This window comes from Eptesicus fuscus, chromosome 6 (assembly GCF_027574615.1).
Source record: "Eptesicus fuscus isolate TK198812 chromosome 6, DD_ASM_mEF_20220401, whole genome shotgun sequence".
NCBI lineage: Eukaryota > Metazoa > Chordata > Mammalia > Chiroptera > Vespertilionidae > Eptesicus > Eptesicus fuscus.
Window position 1 is genome coordinate 13,646,697 of NC_072478.1, and position 25,171 is coordinate 13,671,867.

The window sequence follows — 25,171 nt, forward strand, 5'->3', positions numbered from 1 at the left end:
GCCCATGTCTTACAGTCAGTAGATGACAGTGGCCAGGATTGAATCAGAAGCTGGCATCTTCTCATATCACTGCCCTGTGTCCCCTATTGTGTGCCAGGGTCACCTGAGACGGTAAGACACAAGCAGGGCTGGCTCAGACACAGTGGCCCTGGCGAGGATCTCCTCTGGCTCTCCGAGGCCGGTCCTAATTCCTGAAAACACCAGGGGGTGCTGTGGAGTCGGAAATGCCCAGGAGGCTTATTTAAAGGGCATGGGCAGCAGCTGGAGTCCGGAACTCCCAGGACAGGAGTGAGCACCAGGGTCTAGCCTGTCACCTCTGAGCAGGACCTCCCGCCAGCAGCCTAGGGGTTTCAGCGCCCTCCAGAGGCGAGTCTCAGCTTCAGTCTTCCTTTTGTGACTCCTCCTGGGTTTGTTAGGAGGAGAGGTTGGCTCCCAGCATCCTTTTAGTGGGAGTGCAGGCGGCCAGCCGAGGCAGGGTGGGTGGGGCTGGGGAGTGCATGTGCAGGCTTCCTCCAGAGAGCTGCTCCTTCTTCCTCTCTCCAGATAGCTGCTCTCCGCCACGCCTGCCCCACGCTGCTAGAGGTGCCTGTCAGACCACGCTGGTTCAGGGCATCTGGTGGAGTCTGCACAGAGGCCTGCATGGGAGTGCGCGCGCGCGCGCACACACACACACACACACACACACGCACACACACACAGTCTCACACACCCTCCTTGAGCTGGATTGATTTAGAAGACAGCCTTGCTGGCCACAGAGAGCTGAAAGGTGAGGGACAACCTTGGACTGCAGTTGCCTCTGTATACAGCAGGGGCCCCGAGTGAGCCCTGCTCCAGGGCAGGAAGGGAGGAAAATGAGGTGGTGGCCACCAAAGGGCACCTCTGACAGCCAACACATACACATAACCACATGCACTAGCGCTCCGAACACACACACACACACATGCACACACACACTCTCCGACATCTACTTCCCTGCCCATTCCTTCCCTCCTGGGCCAGCATCTTTCTTTGAATCCTGGATGGAGGACAGCCCCCCACACACATAGCTCTGAGAACCCTCACAGTTTCATCTGGCTTCAGTATGTGTCTCTTATCCATGTTGGGGAGAGAGGTGGCTGGAGTCCCAGGGAGAGGGACAAGAAGGGACCATTCCCCAAAGTGGAGGGAGGCCTTCAGGAAGCCGAGCTGAGGTGATTGGCCATAAAACAGCTTGGCCACAGCATCTGGAGGAGATTGGAACCAGATGTTCCTGGGATGGGGGCAGGGAGGATGTGGGGCTGGGAGGGGGCTGGAGCAGGAGAAGGGGGCTGGTCAGTCGGAGGCTGGGTTAGGGGCCTCGTGGCTCTCCGGGGTAAACATCTGGCTGCCCTCTGCCCCACCCCCCGTCAGGCCCTACGGTTTTTGCAAAATGGAGCAGCAAATCTTTTCCAGGACTCCAGAGTCAGCCCTGTGTATAGGGACAGTCAAGCACAGGGTGGGACTTGGGAGGTGCCCAGAAAGGCTCGCCAGAAATATGTCCCCTGCTCTGTGAGCCCCGCCTGGCTGTGGGTTAAGCATCGTCTTTTCTGACGGTAGTTCTGTGCTACGCTCCAGATGCCCAACTAGAAACTTGTGTCCCAGAAGTCTCCTTCTGTCGTAGGAAAAGAGTGGTCCAGGAACAGGAAAATTGTCCCGCAGAGGAAAGGAAAAGGAGGCCCATGTACAGGCTGTCTTCAAAGGTTTATCTCATTCCTTCCTTGAAACCCTGTGAGGTGTCATCATCCTACGTGTCTAGATAAAGAACCCGAGGTTCAGAGTGGTGAAGTGACTCACCCAGGGGCACAAAGCCACCAAATGGTAGAGCTTGTGTTTGCATTCAAATTTGCTGGGGGGCGGGAGGGAGGATCAGAGAGAAAAAGGAGTGAGGGGCAGTGCAGGGCCAGCGGTTAGCCCTGCAAGTCCTCACTGCTGCTGAGGGTCCCAGGGTCTTCAGGAGCCTGGTCCAGCCCTCCGGCTGCCTGGAGACTGGGCCCTGGGTTTTCTCCTTGCCTGTGGCAGGAGAGGTTTCTGGGCAAAGGCAACAGGCTTGGGGAGCAGAGGCCCAGAGAGGGGCAGCTGGCCAACGTCACAGGGCGAAGCATGGCAGAGCCAGGTCTGCTGACTGCCGGCTCGTGCTGTCATCCTGTCCTCCCGGGCCAGAGAGGAGCTCCCAGGGGGGAGGCGTCGGGAGCTCCAGGCTGTGTGGCCATCTCAACCTGGTTACCAGGGCTGGGAGCACAGTCCGGGGCAGGTCCATCCTCGCTCTTTCACTGGCCGTGCACTCAGGACCCAGGGAAACCCAGGGTCCTCGGGGGCTTGGAGACAGGGGGAAGAGCAAGGGTGCCTTCCTCCCACGTGGGACCACCTGAGTGGGTGGGCGGCTGCACTGAAGCTGGTCTAGTTTAGAACCCGAAGCAGCCAGAAGGTGAGAGAGAGCTGGGCCCTGAGAACACATTACGTTTTGGAGCATCAGTGGCCTGCAGGCAGCTCCCGGGCAGCCTCCCCTGCCTGGTGGCAGCCTCTGAAGATGGGCCCAGGGTCCGAATCTATGGTGGTGATGGTCTCGGGACTGGTGCCCAGGGTGGCTGCAGAGGGCGATCCTGAGCTGCCCTAGCTGTGGTGTTTATTCAGAAGCCCTGTTTGAGGTGGAGAACCAGGGACTCTGTGGGCTGAGCCCCACAGTCTAGACGGAGTTAGGATCCTGGTTCCCTCTGTACCTGTGGCTTGTGACCTGGGAGTGCGTCCTCTGAGCTTCAGAGGAGCCCGGAGGGATGGTGAAGGCAGCTGTGACCACTGACTACCAATTTGGCCGTGGAGGAGCTGATGCCAAGTTGGCTGGCAAAGTGTCTGGGTGAGATGCCCAGGCAGCTCCAACAGTTTGGGGGACCTGCCATTCTGCTCAGCCCTGTCCACCTGCGGTCAGGGCTGGAGGACAGGGCTGCAGCCTGACCGTGGGAGGGGGAACTATGCACATCAGATGCTAGCAATGGGTCTGGTTCCCACTGCTGCTTAAAGGGCCAGGGTGGGGTGCACCATGCCATACTGCTTCCTGGGCATGGGTCCCCGCACATAGTCCCTCTAGCTGGCACAACACCTGCCCCTGCTGTAGGGAGGAGCATGGAGCCAGTAAAAGAACGACAGCCCCACAGAAGGCCCTCAGGGAGCCCTGGGGCTTGGAGCAGGCTGCTGGTCTCCCCGGAAGCTGAGGGTGGCAGCCTCAGTATAAGAACCTGGGTTCTCCCTTGGTTCTGTCCCCCTGAGATCCATGTAGAGACAAGGCAGATTGAGAGAGAGAGAGAGAGAGAGACTCCTTTGAAGGGAAGGAGCAGGGATAGGGTTTCTCTCCCCCTGGCCTCAGGGAGACAGGTCTGCGCCTCTGGGCTGGCTGGGAGGGAGGCAATGGCAGGAAGGAGGAGGCCAGACAAGACACAACCTTGAGTCGCTGTGGGAGAGGGGGCCAGAGCTGGAATGTTTGCTCAGCGTCTGGCTCTTGTCTCCATGACAAGAGGACCCACGCCTGACCTTCAGGATGGCAGGCTCTGGGGCTGGTTAACGGGCCTGCTCTGGCTGATGCCAGTTTCCTGGCTCCTGGTGAGGTTCCCTAGTTGGACACCCTCGCAGCCCACCCACCCCTTTCTTAGACACAGAGACAGAAAACCCAGATGGACACCGGATGGACAAACACACGCTTATCCCCTTTCACATGCCTCCTCCCTCTCCGCCAGAGCCTTTTACAGAATGTTCCACCCCTCCCGTTGTGTGGGAGGGCTGTGCAGTGTGTGCATTTGGTGCGCCCGCCTGCGGACTGAAGTGTGCGAGGTGGCTGTGTTTGTGTGTGCCCAAGTGTGAAATCACACCCTCAGGGGTCCTAAAGAGAAGGGAGGAAGGGCAGCCAGGGAGGCCAGATGTCCTGGCTATGGGCCACTCCAGCAAGCCTGCACATCTGGAATGAGACACCCCCACCCCCTCCCACCATGTCCCAGGCAGCAGTTGGCACAGGATACTGGCTGTAACACTTTCGGTTTATTGGCTGGGATGCCCTGGTGTGGCCGACCAGCCACTGGGCCTGAGAGAAGCCCTGTCTCCTTCCCCACCCTTCCCCTTCATCTCCCCACTGTGCTCCTGTGGGACGCGTACGGAAACTCACGCCCCAGGAAACGGTGGGAAGTGAGGGCTCAAAATAAAACCAAGGGAGGCTGGGGAAGGGCCGGGACATGTATATTACAAGGAAGATATGCACCAGCTATACACAATCCAGCACGCAGAGGTGGGCAGGAGGGTCCCGCTGACAGACCCTCCCCCACCGGCCGGCCCCCACAGAGGAATGGCCACTTCAAGTGTCTCAGTGAAAGCTCTGGCTCCCTGGCCCTGGGCCCTTGCTCTGGTAGGGCCAGGGGTGGGGGAGGGATCTGGGGAAGTGGCTCATGAAGGAGTCCAAGTCCCTGCCTCCTGAGGTCAGCCTCATCCAGACCATCGGGGGGTGGGGACGGGGTGCCCCCACCGTCCGGTCCAGGTGACTGGGGGCAGCAGGCCTGGTGTCCCCGCCTGTCCCCGCCGACGCGCAAGGGCAGCGGTCACTTCCTGCTGTGCAGTGTGTCCTGGAACTTGGTGCTGGTGTAGCGCAGGTGGAAGCCTTTTTTGGTGATGGTGTCATCAGAGTGGAACCGCACCAGGACAGAGTCCCCCGCCGAGTACACCTCCTCAGGGGGCTGACAGAGGAAGGGGATGTGTGTGAGGCTGAGGACCGGCGGCGAGGGCTGCGGTTTTCCCTCCCTAAGGCCCCCTGCTCTTTGGAAGGCAGGCTCCGCCTTCCACCAGGTCCCCCGACCCCTTGAAGCAGGAGACTCTTCCAGTGGCCGTTTAAGGGGCGCCTGGGGGAGGGGAGAAAGCAGGGGGCAGAGGAGCCCGTCTCAAGTCCAGAGTAAAACTTCCATTCTCAACCCGGCTCTGTTACTAACTAGTTCGTTGCGAAGTTTAGGCAGCGTGCTCCCTTTCCGGACCTTGCTTCCCTCGAGTACAAACAGGACCAAAGGCTATCTGCTCCCTAAGCCTAGAAGGTCTGGGGGAGGGGGCACAGGGGCAGGTGGCTGGGGAGGGTTCTGCAAAGGAAGCTGCCTTCTCGCTGTCCCAGCCGTCTCTTGGAGAAGACTGGACAGCTGGCTCCCCGGGACCTGGCTCGGCCAACCCCCGCCTCCCCTCCCCCACTTCTGGCCATCGTCAACTCCAGGTGATGCCCCTTCCCAGGCTCCTGCAAGCCCTTCCTCACCTCAGTACAGGCCCTCGGAGCGAGAGCCGCCCGTAAAGCATCAGCACACAGATGCCCTGCCCTGACGGCGTAGAAAGGACCATTTCTTAGAACCTTAGGGACATTTCTGGCAGCCATGCCGGGAAGCCCTGATGGGACTGGGTTCCTTCCCCAGGTCCCCACCTGCGAGCTTCAGTCCGGTGGAAGTCTCTGGAAGAAGCCACCTGGGGCCCCCGAATGTGCCAGATCAAGGAAGTTACAAAGGGCAGAGTGTACGAGGGGTGCCAGTTTGGCAGCCAGGGGACTCCCGAGCCTCTGAGCAGGGCAGACCAGGGGACTGTGTGCCCCGCTTCCCGCTCCACCTCCCCACCCCTCACCCTGCCCAGGCCTTGCCAGGCCACAGGCTGAAGCTCTCTCTGAAGGAGACTCGCCACAATGTTGGGTCCAGCTCCGGGAAATTTCACCCTTCCTGGGGCGCCCAGGTGGCCTGGAGCGCGGCCCTGAGAGAGGCGGGGACCAGGAGGTGATGGGAGGAGGACAGTCTGGGTATGTGCATGAGGTGGATGCATGAGCAAATGTGTGTGTGTGTGTGGGAGCGGGGGGGAGGGAGAGGGGCGGTGGATGGGCAGAGAAAAACAGTGTTCTCTGAAGGAGGACAAGATATTTTTAAAAAAGGAGAAGGAGCCACAGGCTCTGGCTGGGAGGAAAATAAAGCCACCTTTGCGGTTTTCCTGTGGCCTCAGTTAAAACCCTATCGGGCACACTCTTGCCACTGCCTCTGAAAAGACCAAGAAGTGGAGCTCAGGGCCTGCTTGGACAGCAGCACCAACAGCTCGGGAGCCACTGGCCTCTCACCCAGAAGGGAAGCTGGCCACGCGAGAGAGGAGGGTGTTTCCGTGGCTCAGCCAGAATGGCTGGTCAGCACCGCTCGGCTTAGGCGCTGGTCCCTGGCTCTGGCCCCACCTCCGAGTCCTGGTGAGCTGCCTTGGGCTGGACCAAGGGAATGGGCTTGGGGCATCCTCCTCCCCAGAGGCAACCTACGCTGAAGGCCCAACCAAACTGGTGCTGGGGAGGCGTGAGTCAGGGCAAGGCCCATCCCAGAGGCTGTAGGAACCTCTGTTTTGCCCTAAAAGGACCAGCTGTCCTGGGTGGGGATGGCCCAGCGCAGGGCAGGCCTCTGTGATCAGCCACCCAGCAGGCCTCCGGGCTCTGGCCAAGGGCCAGGATATGCTGCCACCCACCACACCGGCACCCCAGGCCCGCAGAGGCACTGGGCTGGCACTGGGCCTCTGGATTGGGGCGAGAGTGGGACCTCACCCCTGAGCCACAGTAGCGCCCCAGCCTGGGGGCTGTGCTGTCGTAGCCATCAAAGAGCTCCATGTAGTCGTAGCCACAGTCCGTCTCCTCTTCGACCTCGAAGGTCTGGAACACGAGCTCCACCCCGTAGCCTTCCTCTGCCACGATGACCCACTCGCAGTCCACGCCCCCGGGGTAGTTGTTGTCGCCGAACTGGGCGTGGGAGTAAAGATCCTTGGACTTCACCTCGGCTCGCACCTGGCCTCCGCACTCTGTGGGGACAAGATGGGCCATCACTCCCTGAGCTCGGCCTCGGCGGCAGGCCCGCACCTCACCACGCAGGCTTCCAGGCTGGCCACATGGCTAGTGGGGGCTGGGTTTGGACCCGGCTCAGGACTTGGCCCAGACGCATGGAGGCCGGGGGCGCACAGGGTGGGGCAGCTCAGAGCAGAGGCGCGGTGGAGGGCATGCTTGTTGAGAGGGGACGTGGCTAAGCCCCTCAGTTGATGGATGTCATGGAAGAATGTGGGCCCTGCGCTGCCAGAGATTCTATTCTGAAGAGAGAATAGGATCATCGAGATTTTATGTGAAAACTCCCGATTTCTAAATGTTGGCTCACATTTAAAAAACACACAGTGTGGGCCAAGCACTCTGACGGCCAGATGGGGTTCCGGGCCTCCAGTCTGTGACCCTGTGCCGGGAGGGCCACCGGCAGCTACCTCCTCCTGATGCCCCTTCCCTGAGGGGTGGGGACGGGGGTGGGGCCTGGAGCAGGGACTGAGTTGAACGTATGAATCGAGGGGGGACTGTGACACACCCGCTCTGGAGAGACCCCCGCAGGTGGCTGGAGACCCACAAGGAGCCTGCGAAGCCCCCGTCCAACACCCTGGGTCTGACGGACCTTCTAGGCCTCCCAAGACTGACCTCCAGCCTTTCTCTGTAGCCAATGTCCCCACTTCACTGCTGGCCTCACACATCCTTGTTCTGGCCGAGCTGTGTGATCTGCTAGCACCTGTACCCACTCAACGCGGCCTGGGCTGGGCTGGGCTTGGGCTCCTCCCCGGTGACCCACCAGCCACACCCTGAGCGAGGCCCTTATCATGTTTTGTCTCCGGTTGTAATCACCTGCGCAGTCTGTCTCTCTCCTGGACTGCGAGTTTCCGGGGTGAGTGGGGCGAAGGGCTCGGGTCCGAGGCATAACCATTTGTCCCATGGCCTTCTTGCTCATGACCAGAGCTCGGTAAATGGTTGTTAATGAACGAACAAATGGACACAGAGGAAGCCCTTCAAGGGCTGAGATGTTTGCCTGCTTCATACGTTTTGTGACCCGCACTTAGGATGCTGCCTCATACGTGTTCCGTGTTAGTAAGCAGGTATTGAATGAATGAAGAGTGCATTTGGGGACAAAGTCCAGTGTCCTAGCATTGGGAAATCTGGGGATTTCCTCCCCGACCCGGATTCCCTACCCCCTGTCGTCACTGCCCTCCGAAGGGCCACCTCCACAGCCCCCAATCAGGACCTCCTCCTCCTCCTCGCCCAGGAGGCTCCCTCTCTGCTCCCCTGGCCTAACCCTCAGCACACACTGTCTCTCCAGCCAGGCCCAGGCTCGGTCTGTCTGCGCCCTCACAAGCTCTTTGTAAGCCCACCTGAGCCAGGCCTGCCTTTGAGACCGGGATCAGCAGATGCCTCCAGAACAAATGCTGGCCTTCGGGCCAGCTGCCCGGGCCTGGTGGCAGGTGTCCTCACCTGTGGAATGGGACGCTTGGAAGCCCTTCCTCTGGACCGAGTTGTCGGAGTAGAAGCGCAGGAACATGCGGCTGCCCGTGGCCACGACCGGCTCGGGCTTCTTGCTGCCACAGAAGCGGCCCAGAACTGGGGCCTTGGCGTCACGCCCGTCGTACACCTCCAGGTGGTCGTAGGCACACTCGGGCTGGGACTCAATGTCCATCTCCAGGAAGGTCTGGGGCGTGGGAGCAGAAGGACAGTGAGTTAGGAATGTGGTGGAGGCCAGTGGGGTGGGCAGCAGGTGGCTCCAAACTCAGGCCTCCTGACCCCTGCTCACAGAGTCCGGGGGAGTGGCCACGGTTGTTGGATGGCAGTGAGGGGGGATCTAGGAAGGGGGTGATGGCAGGAACACCCCCAGTGTACACTGAGGAAGGGCCTCTGTTGAGACCAGCCTGGGCTTCTCGCAGGGTGGCAGCCCTGTGGGCTCAGCCAGGCCAGCAGCCTGCAGCCTGCCCTGCTCTGGGCAGTGACTCTAAGTACCCAGGGCTTTGGAGCTGACAGGAAAGAGGTGGTGGCTTCGTGGCATGGGGGAGCAGGGTGCCTGTGCAGGCTGGGGTGTGGGCAGCTCACCAGCTTGACCCGGTGCCCGGGGGTGCTAGAGATAGCCCAGGTGCACTCCTTCTTGCTGGGGTACTTGTCAGGCCAGTTGGGGCTGGTGATGGTGCCGCTGGTGGATGTCACCTTGTGGTCACAGCCGGCTGTGGGAGGTGAGTTAGGGGAAGGGAGTCATCAGGAACCCCAATGCTTCAATGCCCCTCGGAAGCAAGGAAGCCACTCCCTCCTGCCTGCCTGCCTTCTTTCTCTTGCTTCCCCCATAAAAACTGACTGCACTTCGATGGCTTGTTTCCATTGGGCCCACGCCCCGGGAAACCAAGCTGCTAGGTTCCAAGCGCAGCCGCACCGGCAGCATCCCCGGCACCACCCTCACAGGTGCCCCGAGCAAAACCCCTGGACCTTTGAGGCCACCTGGCCACACCTTCTCTGCCCTCTGAGACGCTGGCATCCTCTGACCTCCTGCCACGCCTCCACAGTCAGAGAAGACTTTGGCACCTGACTCAGTTCTTTCCATCCCGCTCCCGCTCCCGCCATCCTCGGTGATGTCAACAAACACGAGACGGTCCACCCATGCTCTGGCCTCTCTGTGCCCCCCCTCAGCTCCACTGGTTCTTATCTCCATCCTCCTGAGGTGCCCCTGCTCGTGACCTCACCCCAGCCTTTGCCATCACCACCGCTTCTCCATGCGGCCCTCACCACCCTCTCTGTGGCCCCTCCCGTCTCCCAGGGCGCTCAGGCGCTCACTTTCCTGTCCCCGCTTCTTCAACTTTAGAGAGACCTCCACGGCCCGATCCCTCCAGTTTCTCCCAATAGCCCTCCTTGTTGATGTCCTTCCCTATCCAGCTGGACTGCAGGGCTGAGTCCCGACTGGTTATCAACACGCCATCCTGCTGAACCACCTTGAAAAACCCCATCCGTGGTCCCCCACCTCGGTGGGCCCCAAACCACGGGATCCTCTTGGATTTGTCCTTCACCAGCTCCATCTCTCACCTCCTCAGCAACGGCTCCAAGCCTTCAGCCCTCTCCTCAACTCCCAGCTGACCCCCTCACCTCCTGCCTCCCTGAGAAGGTCGGGGCCTCAGCTATGAAGGACTTCAACTTCCAACCCTACCTGCACACTCACCTCCCCCCACCTCCCCTTCCCCTCCTTCCCTGTCTCAGAGAAGGCACCCCTCCTCTCGGGCAGGAATGATCTCCTTCTCTGACCTGGGGACCCTGGCAGCACAAATTTCCCACCCTCCCTCTCTCTGCCAGCCTATGAGCCTTCCTGAGCTGGGCCCATCCTCAACCAGCCCTCCCACGGCCCAGCCTCTCCTTCTCTGCTCAGCCAACCTTCAAGAAAGCTATCACCGCCTCCTCACTGCTTGTGGCTCCTCGACCCCCTGCAGTCTGCTTTCTGCCTCTGAAAAGCGTGGCCTCACAAACAAATTTAAAAGCCGGTGCTCGTTATTCATTGTCATCCAATCTCACAGGCCCCTCTAGGAAAAGTGGGCAGAGGTAGACTGCTGGGCTGGGGAGGAGAAAGGGATGGGTGTGTGTGTGTGTGTGTGTGTGTGTGTGTGTGTGGGGGGGGGGGGGGGGGGGGGGGGGAGGGAGGGGCGAGGCAAGCTGAACAGCTGTGCCTAGTCAGAGGCTCAAGGTGCCTGCACAGTCAGGAGGACCTGGAGGAGAGAGGCACCCTCGAAGGCTGGTGGAGGCAGGCGGAGCTCCTGGCTCTCCCAGTTGAGCTCTGAGCTGTTTCGTTACCCTTCTAGGACTTTCCATGCCCGCAGGCACTGCCCTCCCCCATCCTCCCCTGGTCCTCACGCCCTCTACCATTTCCTTGCACACGGGCTAGACTGCCGTCTCCTGGGCAGCAGGGGCTACAGAAGCCTGCGCAGCGCTGTACCCCGCAGGGGGTGCCCTCTGACCGATCTGTAATTGGCCCATCCTTGAAGGGAGTAAGGAACCATGTGCTTCTAAAGCGAATCAGAGCTACTGTGTACAGGCCACCTTCCCACGAATTTGAAACCCTCCTCTGCTATCTCGTTGATGTTGATGCTGAGGGTTCTTGAGCAAAACCCTCTTTTTCATAAGAAGGTGCAAAGATAAAAACGCGGTTTGACAACATCAGCATTAGGTCCCCTCTCGCTAAACGATGTGGGGGCTCCAGGAGTCAGGCCTTCATGTTTGGGGAGCCTGAAGTGGCCGGGTTGGAAGGCCTGGAGTGTCTGCTGGGCCACTGTCGGGTGCTTGGGTCCTGTTTATTCTGGCCAGCAGTCTGTGTGTACCTTGGTTGTCCATCTACTAATGGTGAGAAGCGGCCTTTGCCAGCCGCTGTGCTAAGTGCTCAAAGCAAGTGCTCTCAGAGCTTAGTACCCTGCAAAATCATCTCACGGGGGAGGGAACTGAAGCTCAGGGAGGTCAAGTGACTCACCCAAGGTCACACAGACATTCAGGGGCAGAGGCGAGTCTGCGCTGTGCTCGGGGATAGTAAGTCCTAACAGGCGGGGGCCACAGTGGAATGCACGCCTTGGAACGGGCCAGTGCTGTGTAGTGCCCAAAGGGGTATCTGATGATGTCAAGGATGACGTGAGAGCTGTGTTCAAATATCTGAAGGGCTTCAGCTCCTGGGAGGCAGCGGTCCTGTTGTGAGTGTCCCCGGGGTCAGCAGTGACCCAAAACGGTGACATGCATGATTGTGCAGCGATGAGCCAGGTGCTGCCTGCGTGGAGCCTTCACAGCCTCACGCCTCTACAAGGCAGGTGCTGTTCCCTCTACATGTCACAAGGAGCAAACCAAGGTACGGGGAGAGGAAGCCGGTGGCTCCAGGGCACACGGCTGGCTGGCTGACGGGACTGGGTCAGGCAGCCTGGCTCCAGTCTGTGCTCTTAACCGAGTCCCATCTCGCCTCTGCCAGAGGGAGGTTGTTACAAAAAGAAGGACCTGGACATGTATTTGAGGAAGCACTAACTACGAAAACAGCCCAAAATGGCCGAAACCGGTTTGGCTCAGTGGATAGAGCGTCGGCCTGAGGACTGAAAGGTCCCAGGTTCGATTCCGGTCAAGGGCATGTACATTGGGTGCGGGTACATCCCCGGTAGGGGGTGTGCAAGAGGCAGCTGGTCGATGTTTCTCTCTCATCGATGTTTCTAGCTCTCTGTCCCTCTCCTTTCCTCTCTGTAAAAAGTCAATAAAATATATTTAAAAAAAAAAAAAAAAGAAAACAGCCCAAAATGGAGCCTGGGGCAGCCGTGAGCTCCCTTTCCTGACACACACAAGGAGAGCCCGGAAGTGCATGTGGCTTGGATGTGGCTGGGGCTGGGGAGACCTGTGCGCCAGGCACGGGTGACATGAGGTGACCCCAGGAGTCGCTCAGCTCCTTGAGTCTAAAAACTGAGACCAGTGGTGAGGGCACCTCTGACCTTGTGCTCCCCAGCCTTCGGTCCTTCAGGTCCAGGTGCTGAGGGCCTGGGAGGTGCCCGGCAGGCCTGGGAGGTGCCCGGCGGGTGTGGGAGGTGCCCGGCAGCCTGGCACTGGCCCCGGCTCTGCTTACCTTCCTTGCAGTCGTGTTTGTTGTCGTGCAGGACGAAGCCGCTGCGGCACTGGCACTCGTAGCTGCCGAAGGTGTTGACGCAGTCCTGCTGACAGCCGCCGTTGTCCTTGGAGCACTCGTCCTTGTCTGCAGGGGAGCAAACAAGGGCAGACCCCGGGTCTGTGCAGGGCGGAGGTCCGGGCGGTCACCCCAGGGGAAGTGGGAGGCCTGGCTGGGCTTCCTCCCCCCGGGAGCTGGGTGGGCGGGGGTGAGAGTTCAAGGCGATGACAGGGTCCGGCTGTGGGGAGAGAAAGGAGAAGTGGGGTGGAGGGAGGGCTGGGTCTGGAGCTGACCGGCATGGGAACCCTCTACCATTACCTGCTTACTGGACAGACGGACAAGTGGAAAAACAGACACACGGACAAGCAGACTGCAAGAGAAAGGAGCAGGACGCAGGGGTCCCTTTTTTACTTCACGACAGGAAATGTCACAGACACCATCAACATGGGAGGGTTATGGGGATGGGGAAGGTCCCCTGTCCATGTGAGGGGGACACGGGGAGGAGAGCACCAGTTCTGTCCGGCCAGAGGGAGGCAGGCCGGAGTGGCAGAGCAGAGGTGGGGGTGGGCGGCACGGAAGCCCCCATCCCATTCTGTCCAAGGTGAGGTTCCTGAGTAACAAAGGGTCCGGGAGGCCTGGGAGGCCTCACTGGGGGGTCCGGTTTCTTTTCTGTACTCGGAATTTGAGCTGGTGGGGTCGTCCCCGAGGGGGCTGCAGAGCCGGCCTCTTTTCTGAAACGAGAGAGAGAGAAGGAGAAAAGGGACCGAGGGGGTGGAGGGGTGGAGGGCAGGGATCAGACAGGGAGAGCAATGAAAACCAGACCCGGGGCCTCGAGGCAGAGCCACGGGGCAGGCGGAAGGCAGGGGGCACACACATGCAGGAGGCCATGTCTGCGCAGCCAGGGCACCGAGGGGTGGCAGGGGGGAGGAGCACAGCGACGGGATGGATGGATGGATGGATGGATGGATGGATGGATGGGGAGAAAGCCTGTGGCAGGGAGAAGGCCTGCAGGGCTGGGCACAAGGCCCGTGCACTGGGGGAGAGAAATAGTCTCAGGCAGAGGGGTTCATTCCAAGGAAAGGGGGTTCGGGGAGAGCTCTGCTCTCTCACTCTGGATGCTGCAGCTACAGAGCATGATTCAGACACACACTCACACCCACACCCACGGGCTCCCCTCATGATGTACTACTGTTGTCCCAACATGGCAGTACAGGTACTGACCCACAGGTTCAACCTATGTGTGCACAGGATACACCTCACGCACAAACACACGGGCAGACAGCTATCACACACGCACACATTATCAGCCATTCACCCATCTGTGTACACGTGCACACAGAGATACACACTCAAGGGTGCTCACTGACACAGACACATGGTCACAGAGGCATGTGTCTGTCACACCCACATGTTCCCGTCTGTCCGCAGTCACTCTGGGGACCATGCGCCTGGCACTGAGGCAGGCATTCAGGAAGGTGTGCGGGTCGAATGGGCACCCAGAATTTCAGAGATGAACCCAAGGTAGAAAAATGCCTGTTGGCATTCACATGGCCAAGGGGAGCCCTGTCTCCCTCAGGAGAGGGGCCCAGGGGCTGGAGCCCTGGCTCCCAGGACCTGCTTCTCCAATCCGTTCTCAGATGGGCCAGACCCCTTGGGGCCTGCAGGAACCCAAGGCCAAGAGGTGGAGTCTCTTCGGTTAGATCCTCACTGAGACCCTGACTGAGGGCCTGTGGAAGCTGCCTTTGCATCAGCCCCACAGGAAAGTGGGGGTGATGGAGACCCGATGACCGTCAAGGGGTGTCACTGAGGAACTCACCGGTGACTATGCTGGGAGCTCATGGACTGAGCAAAGATTTCTCTGAAATGTTTTGACCACGCCTTCCTCGTATTTGCACCCCAAATACCTAGTATAGGGCCTGGCGGATAGTAGGGATAAAAAACACTTGCCCAATGAATGAGTGAGTAAGTGAATGGCTGAATGAATGCATGAGAGAAAAGTGAATCCTGAGGAAGACCTGCTCTCGCATCCTTGGGTAGGGCCCTGGCATGGTGGAGGTGGGGGTGGGCAGCCTCCCCTCGAAGCCAGGGGGGCAGACTGCAGGAGGGGCAGGAGCAGGGGGGGTGGACATGGGCCCAGACAAGAAGATGGCACTCACCCTCCAGTGCCAAATGCCCCGGAAGGTGGCTGAGATCAGACTGAAGTTCTTCAGGCTTTTTCTTCTCCTTCTTGGCTTAGAGTCTCCTCGCTCGGTGTCCCAAAAGTCCAAAGAGCCCCCCTCCTGGGGGGGCCAGAGTCAGATGCCCCATGCCCTGAGGGCTGGACCTTGATGCCCACTGGTGAAGGTCCTTTGCAGGTTTCTTGTGCGATGGGGCTATATGCGTGCCTCTGTGTGTGTGTGTGTGTGTGTGTGTGTGTGTGTGCATGGGCGTCTCTGTGCGGGACTGAGGGTGGGTGGGCACAGTGCCATGCCAGGGCAGGGCGGTAACCATGGGTGGAGAGCCCTGGGCTCTAGGCCTGACAGATGTGGTGTCAGTCCCCTTCCCCCTCCACGACTGGAGCGACAGAAGGGCAGGAAGAGACGAGAGTAAGCAGGTAATGGTTTCCCTGGGGCCAAGCCCACACCTGAGCAGGTGTTATGTCCCCTCAGCCCTCTGGTGAGCATCTTGTAGGCGTTCCAGGTGGGCGCAGGGAAGAAAGGGGTTTGCACTGAAAGGGGAGGGTCTCAGCAAGCCAGGGGCAGGGACTATGGGCACTTTAAGCAAAGCAGGGAGGCCGGCAGTGCCAAGCAGGGAACCAGTGCACAGGGGCAGTGCATGGCATCCAGGTGGGGCAGGCAGGGGTGCAGGGCGGCCACAGAGGGGCTGGAGGATGCAGGACCCTGGGCAAAGGAGGGGAGAAGGAAGGCAGCGTGGACAGGCCGTGGGCTTCCTGCCTTCCTGCCGCCCCGTGCCCCACCCACCAGGTGTGCTGGGGGTGAGGATCCCGGAGCTGTCCCCCCACAAAGCCCTCCCCCTGCCCTGCACTGTCTGTGTCCCAGGTCCTACATGCCTCAGAAAGTCCTCCGACCACCTCCCAGCCTGGCCCCAGAGTCCAGGACAGAGGGATTAAGAAAGCAGGGAGAGGTCGCCTGGGACCCCTGGAGGTCAAGCTCAGAGGCTGGGCAGGGGGCTGTGACTACCTTTTAGGTCACCTGAAGATGGGGCCATCAAGGGGACTCAACCCCAAGGCAACTCTCAATAAACTCACTAAATATATACAGATAGTAGATAAGTAAATACAATAATATAATAAATAATTTTAAATGAATAATTCATCAAATAAGATAAAATAAATGCTGGTTGAACCTGAGTCCCTGACCTGCAGGCCGAGGGGCAGAAAGGCTTTGGTGTTAGAGGCTCCTTCCTAGGCATGAACCCATCTGGAGCCTGCAGGTCTGGTGAGCAGTCTGGCTACAGCCAGCCTGTCCCTGCAGACGCCCTCCTGCTCTCTGCGCGCAGCTCCTGTCCTGCAGCCACTCTGAACCGCCTGTCCCAGGGCCTGCCCACTCTCAGACCTGACACCTGGCCCACCCTCTCCCCTTATTTCTGCATCTCTGTGTCCTGCTGCCTGTGCCCTGCCTGGCCGCAGGTCAGCCTCCATAGAACCCTGAGGGCTCTGGAATAATGGGGTTCAGGGCGGAGGGGCTGGCCTGGCGGTGGAGGGCCAGTGTGGGAGCAGGGACAGACCCTGCTGCAGGCTCCAGCAGGAAGCGAGAGAGCGGCTGGGAGCTGGGGGGTCCAGGTTACCTGAGAAGAAGTGGGCCTTGAAGCCCTTTTTGGAGACGGTGTTGTCGGACTTGAACTCCACGCGCATGTTGTTGTACTGGGAGGTGATGACCTCGGGCTTCTCAGAGCCACAGAACTTGCCGTGCAGCTTGGAGTCAGCTGTGAGTCCACTGCGCACCTCCACGAAGTCGTACTTGCACACCTGCAGGGTAGTGCGGCTCCAGGCCCACCTCCTCCAGGAAGCCTCTCCTGACCACCCGGCCCAGGAGCCCTCCTGTTCCGTGGGTCCTTTCTCCTGCAGTTACCTGCTTTACCAAACCTAACGATTCAAATCGGTGCCACCCTGCTGCCCTCAGATGGACCCAGCCCTGCCTCACTCCACAGGCTTCCGGACCCCATTTCCTCTTTCCCACATGCCACGGGCTCCGGGGTCTTCCCGCCTCCCCTGAGCGGCCCCTGCTCCCCTGAATCCCTCTCCCCCTCTACATTCTTGGAGTATACACTGAGTGGCCAGATTATTATGATCTCTGAACACATAATAATCTGGCCACTCAGTGTATATCCTATATAATAAAAGGCTAATATGCAAACTGTCCCCTCGACCAGGAGTTCGACCAGCAGGTAGGCTGGCCAACCGCCCATGTCCCCTCCCCCTGGCCAGGCTGGCCGGACCCCACCCACGCACGAATTCATGGGCCTCTAATATATATACACACTGAGTGGCCATATTATTATGCGTTCAGAGATCATAATAATCTGGCCACTCAGTGTATTTGTTTCAGAGGGCAGGAAGCGGGCATCGAGCCGAGTTCCCATGCCTCAGACCTTCCTGCGTCTCCTCAGCCCAGGCAGCACTTACGTCGTTGCCCTCGGTCTCGAAGAAGTCAAACTGCAGGGAGATACGGTACTGGGTGGGGGCCACCAACTGCCAGATGCAGTTTTTGTTCGGCGGGTACTCCTTGGGCCAGCCCGGGCTGGTGATAGAGCCGTTGAGCTTGGTGAGGAATCCGCCACAGGCAGCTGGGGGCACAAGGGAGTGGCATCACCCTCCAGGAGTCCCCGCTCTAGGGAAGGGCACCTGATGTGAGCTGGGGTGCATTAAGGGTCAGGTGGGGGCCTTGGCCTGGTCTCTCCAGGACAGGGGGGGAAGGAGGCATGGAGTGGGGTCAGGGCACCTGCTGAGAGGGAGGAGAAGGAGCAAGGGGCTCAAGGAAGGCAGTGTCGGTGGGCAGTGAGGGCCGGTGGGCAGTGAGGGCCGGTGGGCAGTGAGGGCCGGGAGGAACCGGCAGGGGCTGCCCAGAGGTGAGCAGGGAGAAGCCACTCAGCAAGACCAGGCTGAGCTGGAGCCCGTGAGCACGGAGTGCCGCCACCAGCCTCTCGGCAGCGTGTACAGGGACAGGCTGAGACTCGGTGCCTGCCCCAGAGCAGGGTTTCCAAATCGAGGATCATGACCTTCCCATGGGTGATGAAATCAATCAGCAGGTCAAGATAAGCATTTAAAAAACATAATAAGAATGAAAAAACAACAACACAAAAACCAGAGTACATCAGCCCTGGTAACAGCGTGTTCTGGGGATTGCATTATGAAATGTATTCCTTATCCACGAGTGGTGAAGACACTTCTAGGGAGTCCTCGCTGTTCCAGGAATGGTTCTGTCCGGGGGCATAAGAGATCTGGCCGGACGGTTTGGGGTGGGGGAGGGGGCATTCTTGGGGCGGCCTGGGGACACTCACCCTCACAGCGGCGCTTGTCGGGGGCCAGCTCGTACCCAGGGTCACAGCTGCACTTGTAGCTGCCCAGGGTGTTGAGGCACCGCTGCTCACAGCCCCCACGGTTGGGCCGAGAGCACTCGTCCACTTCTGCGGGGAGGAAGGAACGGGTATCGGTGACTCCCAGGCGAGAAGGGTCCCTCCTCCTCCTTCTGCTTGAGAGTCACGCCCAGGGTCCTGAGGCTTCCAGTGCCGGCCCCAGCCCCATTCTACGGCGGGCAGTCGGTCGTGAGCCACTCGGCTGGGAGGCTGTGGCCCCCTGGCCGCACCCAGCTCTCCATGGCTGCTCAGGACCCACTCAGTCCCCAGGGGGTACTTCTCATGAGAGCCCCAAAGGGACGGGCAGTACCCTGAAGCAGGGGGCAGGAGGACCTCACAGTCTTTTCTCTGACCACACCATTTACCGGTGCCTCAGGCAGAGCACCCTGCTCAAGGTCACATGGACACCTCCTCCTCGCTGCCCTGCTTCCTCCCTGAGCTCCACGGTGCTTCCTGCCTCGCGGCCTCCTCTGCACTCTGTACAAACTTCTGGGTGGCAAGGCAGCTCCTGAATTGTCATTTCAATTCATAGTCGAGCACCTATCACGGGTCAGCTGCTTTTACGTAACTCTGTCATTTACTCAAAGAGGTATGCAGCTTTTCAGAGGGGTGACCTTCTCTCCCCATTTAGGCCATACATTCAAGGGCAGGGCGCTAGGTCTAGGGGTCCCTCAGCCTTTGTGCTGAATGAGTGAATGAATGAGGGATGATGTCATCACAGCACTTCTACAACAGCCAAGATGTGGACACAGACTAGAGGCCCATCAGCAATTGTGCCTGCGGTCAGCCCTACGGGATCGTACACTTAAAAATGTTCAGAGGGTAGCTCACAGGCTAAGCGTTCTTATCAAATAAAATAAGATTTTAAAAAAAAATTAAAAAGAAGGAATGGAGAAGACGGATTGGCTGTGGAAGTGGGAGCGGGGAGGGACCGGGGAAGGCGGCACCTTTGAAAAAGTTGACAGCAAAACCGGCTTTGTTAATGGACCCGTCCGAGACGAACTTGAGCCAGAGGCGGCTGGACGTGCTCTTGATGTCATCAGGCTTCTCGTAGCCGCAGTAGCGCCCGATGAGGGTGCTGCTCTCGCTGTGCCCGTCGCGCACCTCCAGGTAGTCATAGGCGCAGCTGTCGTGGCGCTCAATCTGGGGGTCAGGGGCTCAATCAGCCAGCACCCAACACCCGGAGCCCGTGGAGAGGTGGGCTGTCCTGGGGGCAACGGGGGCGTGAAAGGATCACAGGGGCTCCGACCGACCTCGAAGGACTGGAAGGTGAGGCCCACGTGGAAGCCCTCGGACACCTGGATCCGCCAGATGCAGACTTTGCTGGGCCGGTAATCGTCGGGGTAATTGGGCGACTGGATGTGGCCATTGTCCTTTTTCACATCTCCCCCGCAGATGGCTTGGGGGACACCGTGTTGGGTGGGGGAAAAGGGAGGTCAGTGAGAATGTTCTGCCTTGCTTAGGAGTCCTTCTCCCCCTCCTCCAGCCCTTCCCACATCCCCCAGCTTCCCAGTGCCCTCCTTCCCATCCCAGCCAATCCCATGGCATCTCTTCTGGTGCCCCATATATCTGACCACCTCCCCCCGCACCCCATTTTCATCCTCAGTACCTTCATAGACGGCAAAGAAGCCCTTCCCGACCCAGTTGCTACTGCTTCGGAATTCAACCCAGAGGCGGCTGTCGGTGGAGACGATAGGCTCAGGGAGTTTGCCCCCGCAGAAGCGGCCTGTGGAGATGGTGTGGGCAGAGGGGCAGTGAGGCCCGACCTGAGTCCCCCTCTCCTTCTCACACCAGCCTGCCCCTCCGGAAGCCCCACCTCTCTGGGGGACTCGGGGGCTTGGGCTCCGGTCTGCACTGGGCAACATTCCCAAGACCGCATACCCTCCAGTGGGCCTGTGTCTGGTCCAAGGTCTAGTTTGGCCTTGAAGAGCCAGAGAGAGACCTTCTAGAGCAGCGGTCGCCGACCTTTCGGACCTCACGGACCACTGTTTGGCGACCGCTGTTCTAGAGGATTTCACGCACTTGAGGGATAGGATAGGAGTCTTTTTCTGGGAGGAAAGGTGATTCCTCACAATAACCAAATGTCCATGTGTTTTATTTACATTTTTTGGTTTCTTTTTTCTTTTTTTCTTATCCTGCTTCCCCCCCCCCCCCCCAGTATTTACGTTTTCTAAAAAGTATATTACCATTGCTACTTATTTTTTCTTATTTGATCTCCATGTAAATAATAACCGAGAACCAAAACAGTTTTCCTTGTACATTATAAAACGTGGCATTTGATTCCACGCAGGCGTTGCCACGGGACCCGAGATCAATCCCAGAATCCGGAGACTGGTTTAGAAAATGTCCCCGTTGAAATAAAACCCGACGAGAACCCCCCCGGAAGCGGACGAGGCTGTCCATCTGTGGGATTCTTCATGGGCAAGGATCAACCAGGGATCTTCCTGGTAAGTGGGTGTTTCCCAGCTTTCAGCAAGGGACCAGGGCGTTGAACTAGGAATGTAAGTTATGAAAACAAACTGCAGTCTTGGAAACGCTCTCATGTCTGCAGGACGATGTGTCGTAATAACAGCTGCTTTAGGTGATGAATAAGAAACTTCGAACGTCAGAGTCTGGGGGGAAGATATGGTAAGCAGGGATTTGTCAGCCGCTGGAGGCACGGGCTGTGGGACAAAGGTCCCAATGGTAACAAATGGTCCTGAGCGGCCTGGGGACCCGCCCACACTGGAGAACAAATCTCACAGCTCCTCAGGCTGGGCGCCAACACCTTCTCATTATGCCTAACTCCGTAGTCCGAAAACTGCGGCTCGCGAGCCACATGCGGCTCTTTGGCCCCTTGAGTGTGGCTCTTCCACAAAATACCACGGCCTGGGCGAGTCTATTTTGAAGAAGTGGCGTTAGAAGAAGTTTAAGTTTAAAAAAATTGGCTCTCAAAAGGAATTTAAATCGTTGTACTGTTGATATTTGGCTCTGTTGACTAATGAGTTTGCCGACCACTGGCCTAACTCTATGTTTGTTTGTTTATTTGTTTATTTATTTATTTATTTTTTGGTTAATCCTCACCCAAGGATATTTTTTCCATCGATTTCTAGAGAGAGAGGGGAAGGGAGGGGAAGAGACAGAGAGAGGAACATGGATGTGTGAGAGACACATCGATTGGTTGCCTCCCACATGTGCCCTGACTGGGGATTGAGCCTGCAACCGCCCTTGACCAGGATCGAACCTGGACCCTTCAGGCCGAGGGCTGATGCTCTACCCACTGAGCAAACCGGCTAGGGCTGACCTAACTCTATGTCTGTTAAAGCACCTTCTGTTCCGCGGTTCTGACCCACTCATTTCCTACTGACTCATCCCCCCTCAAGGAAAAAAGCACCCTATGCAAATGAGCGTGGGCCTCTGCCACGTAGGGTAGCCCTCGTGGTGTACCAGGCCGGACCTTGCGGACAGAGAAAACAAAGCCTCTGACATGGCCCAGGTGAGGAAGGGGACCTGGGACTTGGGATGTGCAGAATAGCTTGTCCATTTCTGTCAACTCAGATGTCTCCTCCATCCTTACATTGACAGCCACCGGAGGGAGGCCCGGAAGCCTGTACCAAGGTCCGTGAGGTCCACACTGGGAAAGAGACTTGCCCAAAGTCCCACAGCTAGTTAGCGATGCAGCCAGCGGGCTTGGTCCCCACGGCAGGGTGTCGCCCTCGGTCCCAGGGGAGGATGAGGCAGTTCTAAGGAGCAATCAGCGGACGAGGAGGCCGGGGTGGACTATGCGTTACCTCGGAGGGGCGCCTTCCTCCAAAAGCCATCTCGGACCTCCACGTAGTCGTACCAGCAGAGGCGGCTACGGTACAGGTCCATGGATGTGAAGTTCAGAATGATCTAGAGGAAGAGGGAGGAGGAAGAGGGTTATGTGGCTCCTCACACCTCATGGGCCTCGCCCTCCAGCCCCATGACCGCTGTCCCGCTTTTGTGAGGCGGTTTGCTCTGGGTACTAAATAGTTAAAGGTTCCAAAAAGGCTTTCCTGGCACAGAAATATCACCTCTCCCCAGCCGTCTGCCTGTTTCAGCCAGCAGCCTTCCAGGTACCACAGGCCAATCTGGCCTGGTGAGCATGTGTATGAGACCAGCAGGCTCAGTTTACTGATGCCCTTAGTAAGGAGCCGTTGCTGGGGGTGACACCCAGCTCTCCTTGTGGTCAGCTTAAATCATACAAATCACAGCACCTTTAGAGGGAAGAGGTCTCCTCAGTGGGAGGAAGGGCCCAGGCGGCAGGTGGTAGTGGGTGTCTGAAATGGGAAGGAAGGTTCTAGAGAGAAGAGGCACAGGGAGGACCGGCAGCCCCCCGTCATCACGCGGTATTCAACACTGGTTCTGGGCAGGGGGTCATGCCAACTGCAGAGGGGAACCCTTCCAGATCGCAATCCTTCCCAGGGTGCGTTTAAGAAGCGTCCCTGTCCAGATGCTTAGGACTTAGAAGGATAAAACACATATGCATGAAAAGATCACTTGGCGATAAAACTCAGACTCCAGTCACACAACCTGGGTTCGAATCCCCCTCAGCATTTCCTGCTGTGAGTCCTTGGGGAAATCGCCCAACCTCTCTGAACTGCAGCTACCTTGTGCGTAAAATGAAGAAGAACATCTCACCCTGACACAGTACCTCACAGGTCCAGGCACTGACGTAAGTGTCTCCCACTCATGAACTCATTTCAGCCTCTGAACTCATCAGATGTTCACCTAGCGCTGCAGGAACGTCTGACACCTGGCTAAGCACCAACGCTCCCAGCAGGAGGGCACCTTCGCCCCTAGAGAAGCACACTTTTCAGGAGGGAAACGGCTTCCTTAGCAGTTTCCAGAATGAGCCCTAAAGCCTGTTGTGTAACAAGCAGAGACTCCCGGGAACAGCTCACCGTGACTGTGAGGCGTATGCAGTGGGCGCACGATGGCCCGAGAGGCCCACCTGCTGGGTGCCAGCTGGGTTCCCTGCTGGAGGAGAAGGGGACCAGGAGGTCTGTCTCCCGTCTGGGTCACTGCAGAGTTTCAGACAGACGGAAAAAGGCCAGAATGAAAAAGACCCCAGAGCAGGTGCTGGGACTGCGGTCCGCAGCTGCGACCTGTGGCCGGTCAAGGAAGGGCTTCTCGCTCACGGTCACTCTCTAACACTGACCCCGTCAGAATTCTTGGTGATTCCAGTATCCACCCAGATCAGTGACTTTCAACCGGTGTGCTGCAAGGATTTTTAAAACATGCAATAACTGACTATTTGTAGTCAGGGACACTGACCTCTTTTCCCGCAGACTGTCAAATAAAAAAATAACAACAGCCAACACAACAATAGCCGTACGGTGTGAATGAATCAAAATTATACTTATAAAAAAATTGTGCTCAGAGGACTTGTATGCATGCATATAAGCCTAACCAATGGACACAGACAACAGGGGGGTGAGGGCATGAGTGGGGGTTTTGGGGGGTAATGGGGTGATGAGGACACATATGTAATACCTTAATCAATAAAGAAATTATATCTGAAAAAAAATAAAATTTGCAAGAAAAAAAAAGAAATTAAAAAAAATTATACTTATATGTTGGCAGATTGGCAAAAAAAAAATACCCTGTTTTTGGTGTGCCCAAGTTCAGTAATTAGTTTATGTGTGCCATGAGATGGAAATGGGTGAAAATCGCTGACCTATATGATCCTTCCCATGTCCTGGCCTCTCTGCTCTGTGACCTCCTCTCTCTCCCTCTCTGTCTCTTCTCCGCTATACAGAGCACAGATCCTAGACCTCATCATCCATAATCTCAAGTTCAAGGACCCCGCTCTCCATCCACATGCCCCAGTCTTTCCTGGCTCACTCCCTCTGTACACTGAGCCCAATCATCCTTCCAGTTGACTGAGACCTTCAATCCACTGAGCCTGCAGTGTTTGACTTACACCTCCAGGTGCTCACATCCCTCCTTCCCTAGCTTAACCTCATAGACCATTTTCTTCTTTTCCTTCGATTCATGAGTTTAAGTATGTTTGTGTTCGGGAACCTTTTATTAATTGCGGTACTCTGAGATGTTATTGAGGGAGATCCTGTTCTATAAAGTGCACTATATTATTCTTGATAATCCTTAATCATCATTGAGAATATTACTATAAAAATGTAAGTCCTAGCATATTGAAAAACTGAAGTGGAAAGTATGTTCTAGCTATGGAGCAAGTGTCTCATTACCCAATATTTTATCTTTTTAGAAAATGAGCAAATATGATCACAGAGGAAGTTTCATTCGCTATGGAATCCTCAGTGCATAGCATGTAATAGTTACTTAGTACATATTTCTTGAGTAGCATTTTGCTTTTAGGAATCTGTTCTACAGATATACTTGTCCCAGTGTATAATGATATGTGTCAAGATATTTATGGTAGCGTTTGTGAAAACTTGGAAAACCCTAAATCAATATCCATCACTAGAGACCCGCAGGGGATGATGGAATGATTAAGTTAAGGGACACCAAGATGGTGGCCTGCTGAGCAGCCAGGAAAATGACGGAGGTAGACCTCTGTGTGCTGACATGGAATAATGACCATGATTTACTGTTGAGTGAAGGGCAAGTTACAGAAGACCATACACACATACACGTGCATCTAGAAGGTTCTGGAAGGACATCCCCAGTGCTACCAATGATAGTCATCTCTGAGGAGTGGGATTTGGAGAAGGATCAAAGGGAGAATATTCACTTTTCACCCTATTTCTATATTGCTAAAAGTTTTACAACATGCATATGTTATCTTATATCTAACGAACAACAAGAATCTTTTAAAGAGTTGCCGGATGGAAGGAGAAATGCAGAGGGCCGAGTGGGGGCACTTGGGCCTCTAAACTCACACCCCTACCCAGCACTCCGTGTGGCCTCTCTGGGCCTGCCAATCAATTTTGCTCAGCAGCTGCACTCAGAACAGCAGCCACTGTCCCCTCCCCCTCAGAAACAATCCTGGCTCTGTCCAGGGTAGATCAGTTCAGATCCTCTGAAGAAGAAACCACACAAGCCCAGTCGGTGGAACCCAGAGGGCCCACCCAAGACCTCCGACGTGGCAGAGGAACCAGAGGTTGCCCCACACAGGAGGCCGAGACCTGTGCTGGCGGTGG

At 57.5% G+C, this 25,171-nt stretch overlaps 1 protein-coding gene across 4 annotated transcripts in view; it reads right to left on the reverse strand.

Moving 5' to 3' along the window:
* Window positions 1-4,027: 4,027 nt before the first annotated feature.
* The window catches only part of BMP1 (bone morphogenetic protein 1), a 40,046-nt gene continuing 18,902 nt past the window's right edge, over window positions 4,028-25,171 (reverse strand). For 3 of the 4 annotated variants that reach the window (XM_054717225.1, XM_054717226.1, XM_054717224.1), the window contains 12 exons: window positions 21,818-21,920; window positions 19,657-19,773; window positions 19,301-19,446; window positions 18,995-19,190; window positions 17,973-18,098; window positions 17,098-17,258; window positions 16,260-16,440; window positions 12,435-12,560; window positions 8,915-9,042; window positions 8,306-8,519; window positions 6,581-6,831; window positions 4,028-4,727 (listed from right to left, as the gene is read on the reverse strand). In XM_054717225.1, the coding sequence (XP_054573200.1) occupies window positions 4,593-4,727; window positions 6,581-6,831; window positions 8,306-8,519; window positions 8,915-9,042; window positions 12,435-12,560; window positions 16,260-16,440; window positions 17,098-17,258; window positions 17,973-18,098; window positions 18,995-19,190; window positions 19,301-19,446; window positions 19,657-19,773; window positions 21,818-21,920 (1,884 nt within the window). In that variant the 3' untranslated portion in view covers window positions 4,028-4,592. Of the gene's footprint in view, window positions 4,728-6,580; window positions 6,832-8,305; window positions 8,520-8,914; window positions 9,043-12,434; window positions 12,561-12,844; window positions 13,205-16,259; window positions 16,441-17,097; window positions 17,259-17,972; window positions 18,099-18,994; window positions 19,191-19,300; window positions 19,447-19,656; window positions 19,774-21,817; window positions 21,921-25,171 lie in introns of those variants that run through there. The other variant, XM_054717227.1, reaches the window with a different exon arrangement.